This window comes from Crocodylus porosus, unplaced genomic scaffold, assembly GCF_001723895.1.
Source record: "Crocodylus porosus isolate Cpor-Errol unplaced genomic scaffold, CroPor_comp1, whole genome shotgun sequence".
NCBI lineage: Eukaryota > Metazoa > Chordata > Crocodylia > Crocodylidae > Crocodylus > Crocodylus porosus.
Genome location: NW_017728910.1, coordinates 38752280 through 38756772, shown reverse-complemented (window position 1 = coordinate 38756772; position 4493 = coordinate 38752280). Strand labels below are relative to the sequence as shown.

General features: G+C 45.6%; 1 protein-coding gene across 1 annotated transcript in view; it reads left to right on the top strand.

The window, feature by feature from the left end:
* Nucleotides 1–4493, top strand: part of SGPP2 (sphingosine-1-phosphate phosphatase 2) — a 66864-nt gene that overhangs the window by 40207 nt on the left and 22164 nt on the right. The window contains exon 3 of the mRNA XM_019533075.1: nt 3357–3446. Within this exon, the coding sequence (XP_019388620.1) occupies nt 3357–3446 (90 nt within the window). The remainder of the gene's footprint in view (nt 1–3356; nt 3447–4493) is intronic.

Here is a 4493-nt window from a genome sequence, read left to right as displayed (position 1 = left end):
GAGGCAGGCAGTCTCCAGGGAAAAAAAGAGGATTGCTTGATTTATTTATTCATTTTTTCCTTCGGCAGAGCTTGCTTGCTCCGTAGTATGGCGCCCCAGTGCTTCATTCCAGCTTTGACTTGCCTGCATATCTGTACAGTCAACCACCCTGGCGATCTGCAAAAAGCAGCTTGATGCCCATCTTTTCTGTCCAAATGCAGGGGGGCTGGACCCAATGGCATAAGGTCTCTTCCAACCCCTAACAACTATGAAATGCCTCAGGATCTATACTAATAACACGCTTATTTTCTCTGTCTGGAGCACTCTCATTGGTTGTTTAAGTAAGAATTGTGATTGGGTGCCAAGACAACCAACCAGAGCGCTCCATACAGACAGAATAAGCCTATTATTCTAATATTATAAAAGCCTAAATCTGTCCGTCTGTCTGTCCATAACACTTTATTCATACTCCGATTGGCTGACAAACAGCATTCTAACAGAAGCCAGCCCACTGCCATGATGGTGGGGACACAGGGGATGGAGGCTGCACTGGCCTTGCCTTCCCCCCCTCCCCCTGCAGGTAACGTGGGGGGGGGCAGGGAGTGGTCCTGGGCCCAGGCCCAACACAGGGTAGAGGGGAGCCAGCCCGAGCAGGGGAAAAAGCCAGTCTGCGGGGGAGAGGGGGAGGGGGGGGGCAGTGGGACTGGCCTGACTCAGCCACAGCAGCAGCTTGGGGAGGAAAGGAGTGGGTCTCCTCCCCCACTTTGGGCCTGGGCCCACTCCTCACCCACTCCCCTCCCCTCCCTCCTCTGCGTTGGCCCCAAGCCCGCTCCTCCCATTCCTGAGCAGGCCTGACATGCTGGGGGTGGGGAGGTGGGTGTGCCATAGGGGGAGAGTGGGCTTGGACCCCAAGCAGCAGGAAGGAAGGGGGAGTGGGCCCAGATTGGGGGGGAGGGTTTGTCCCTGCCTGCTCCCCTCCGCCCTCCTCATTTTTGATGGGCAGTTGGTTAATTATTATAGATTAGCAACAATTCAAAACACCTGTGACTCCCATTGTGGTTTGTGAGGCAGTAAAACCTGAATTAGGACTCTGTGGTGATGGTAGACACAGAACTCTGGTCCTACTGCTCCTAAACCCTGCTACTTGAATTAAAGGATAAATATTTTTTAGTTGTTAGCCAATATCCAATAACTGTATCCAGGTTAATAGCCAACAGTAATATCCACATTACCATTTCCAACTTCACTCACAAGATGACAATAAGGCCTCTTCTACACATACAGAAGGTGGCACATTTGTATCTGATGCACAGTCCACACAATCATGCCTCCTGCCATGCTACATGGCAGGAGGCATGATTGTGGGGTTGCACATTAGATGTGATCATGTCTTATTGCCCAGGCAGGGGGAGCCCACTCCTGGGCTCCCCCTGCACTAGCAAGAAGCAGGCTCCCATGGGCTCCTAGTCCCAGCTGCGCCATACATGAACCACAGCTGGGACCAAGAGCTCTTGGCCCCAGTTGTCTCTTGTGAAGTGCAGCTGGGACGGGGAGCCGTGTCAGTTCTGGGACACTCAGTCCCAGCTGCTCCTGAGGCACAGTGGGGACCCAGAGCTGCATGTGGGCTGGGGGTTTCATGCACCCCCTTGTTTTAGGGATCACAGTACCTACAATCCCCAGGGCTCGGGGGTTTCATGGTGGGCAGGATGCACCCCTGCATCTGGGAGCCCTTTCAGCTGAAGGGGCCCCCAGCCACAAAGGAGATGCAGCTATGTGTGCAAATTAAAGCACAGTAGCAACCAGCTATAACGTTAGTATGCATTTTTAAGGTCGAACTTCAAGGTTGTAGCTTTTTTAAATTATGATAGCTACTTTGCATGTGTAGCTGGTCTCCAGGTAATTGCACAGTTAACCAGGTAATTAACCAGGTAACTGTGGAATACCTGTAATGTGTAGAGGGGGCATAAATTTATATAGTAGCCAGTTCAATACTGCATTTTATTTTCATCCATATTAATCAAGTTTTCCATATCAGGATGTTGGAAGGTTGTCAAAACAGAGTTCTGCAAAAGCATCTGTCCTGACTGACAATCGCCCCTAATCATCCACCCAGTCTAGGATTTTCTTGAGCAGACAGTCTACTGTGTTGGATTGGATAACTTGTTTTTATTCTACAGAAAAAAAAAAAATTATATATATATCACTTAATTAAGATATGACTACCAAACTCATGTTCATGTGACCTAGGCCAGGATTTGAATGCAGAGGTGAAGGACTAATGCATTAACCTAGTTCTCTACCAAGCATTTTTTTCCTTTGTGCCATCTGAAAATAGTTAAACAACTATTTTAATTAATTGATTCATATCAGCAAGACCATTCAGAGAAAGAAACATAAGTGAAATCAGTCTTATGAAAAATAGAAAAGTTTAAAGAATTCTTTAATGACAAAGGAAAGTGTGAATAATAAGACTGCTGTATTAACTGGATTACAATTTCAGCCTAGATATTGATTTTCTTTTTTTTGCCCTACTTGAGAACTATTGATCACAATTTTAGTCAGACTGTAAAGGTATCACATTTCCCACTTAGGCAGTCTAAGATTTAACCATTGATGATCACTCGAACAATTTGCTGTACTCTAGCTAAAGCTCTTTTACTCCAATGCATAGCCACTTAGCCCTAGTCTACTGGACATTGCAATGTGCTCTTCTTTTGTATTTCAGGCAAAGGCCAATCGTCAGGTTCCATATGTTTTCCATGGTGCACTCATGCCATCGTTAGGTTAGGAAGACAGAATCTTAGGATCTTCTAAAGACTGCATGTGGCTTTGAGCCTGAGCCCCATTCTAACAACAACTAGTCTAATAGGCTGTTTACAGACGTGGGAAAAAAAAAAAAAAAAAGGAAAAGAAAACGGTGTTTTACTTTAAGCTCGATGTGTCCCCGCAACAAGCGCAGCATATGCCCAGAAAAGGCATCATGTTAGTTTGACCCAATTCACCCAATGTCTATATAGACGATGTGTTTCCTAAGGGCTCCTTGGCCCTTTTATCTAATAGCTGATTTAATCAGCTATTAGATAAAAGCACTAAAAAGCCCTGCTGAAGTGCCCAATCTATACAGCTGCTGAGGAGCTGGGTCAAGCTAACACACTTCCTCTTCCAGTAAAGTGCTGGGTTGCTTTTTCATGGCTATCAGCAGCCATAGCACCTAACTGAATAATCCTGATTCCCACTAGGTTTCTGGAATAGCAGTTCTCAAGAGTCAATTCTGAATCCTACATCCATGTGGAGAATATTTTTAAATGTACTTACTGACATTCTTTAATGTTAGTAATTTTTAATGGTAACTTTTTTCTCTCTTCTTCTCATTGCAGTACCCATTTGAACTAGGACTAATAGCAGCATTTGTATTTTCTACCTTAGTGGGTCTCAGCAGAATTTACACTGGAATGCACACTGTGCTGGTAAGGATAAAGATGAACTACAGATCTTTCTTACATTGGTGCCCATCACCATGTTGCCTAAACTTATCTTAAATACTGATCTACTTCCCTGCCAGCAGGAGGCAAGCTTAGAATTCTTTATACAAATAGAAATTTCTATTTATCAGTGCACATGTTTTGTGAGGTCACTCCACAGATAGTACTTTATGGGAAGACTAGAATGAACAGGTGGATTGGTATCTATTTCAGATCATGGAAAGGTGAGAATCTTTTTGAACTGCTGCTGAGTTCTGTCGTCTTGTCCCTGCTCCAGTAATTTTTTGTCAACCACTGTTAGAAGACTCTCCCTCATGGTAAACAATTGCATGGTCTCAGAGGTAGGTAACTATAGGCCAGCCTATCTGGCCTCATCAGCCAACTGAATATCGTGCAGCTGGTCCATGGGTTAGATGATTGGGCACAACACCAGCCCATGGGCAAGATCCCACATGTGGGGTTAATCTGTGGAATTGATCCAGCACGGGGTTGGTCTGTAGGTGTGACCCTGCATGCTGGCCTGGTCTTTTGTGCCTCATCTGATTATGGAACAACCCTGTGCACCAGCTCAATCCCATGTGCCAGCGGAATCTGGCATATGGAGGCCATGTAATTCCACCCGTGGTCTGGAAATTTGGATACAGTAGCAGCTTTAAATTGTTGTGGCTCTGGGCTCTGCCGTAGAAAGTAACACTGCCACAGCTTCCCTGCTGCCAAATTTTCAGATCTGTGGGGAACGCTGCAGACCAGATGACACAGCTTCATGGGCTGGTTCTGTGGGAGCTCGATGCCAAATTATATAGGACTGAATTAAGCACAGGCTCAGACCTGTTCAATTTAAAACATTTATTGTTTCACAAAGTCATAAACTAAAGGAGGTCTGTTGGTTCACGAGGTTGCCAAATCAAGCCCTTGCTCTCTAACCCGGAGGCTAGGTGCGTCTGCCTGATTCAGTAGTCTCAGAACTGGTCAACAGCTCATTTAAAAGGAGTCCCTTATCTTTTTTTAGGCAAAAGATACAAAACTGTCCCC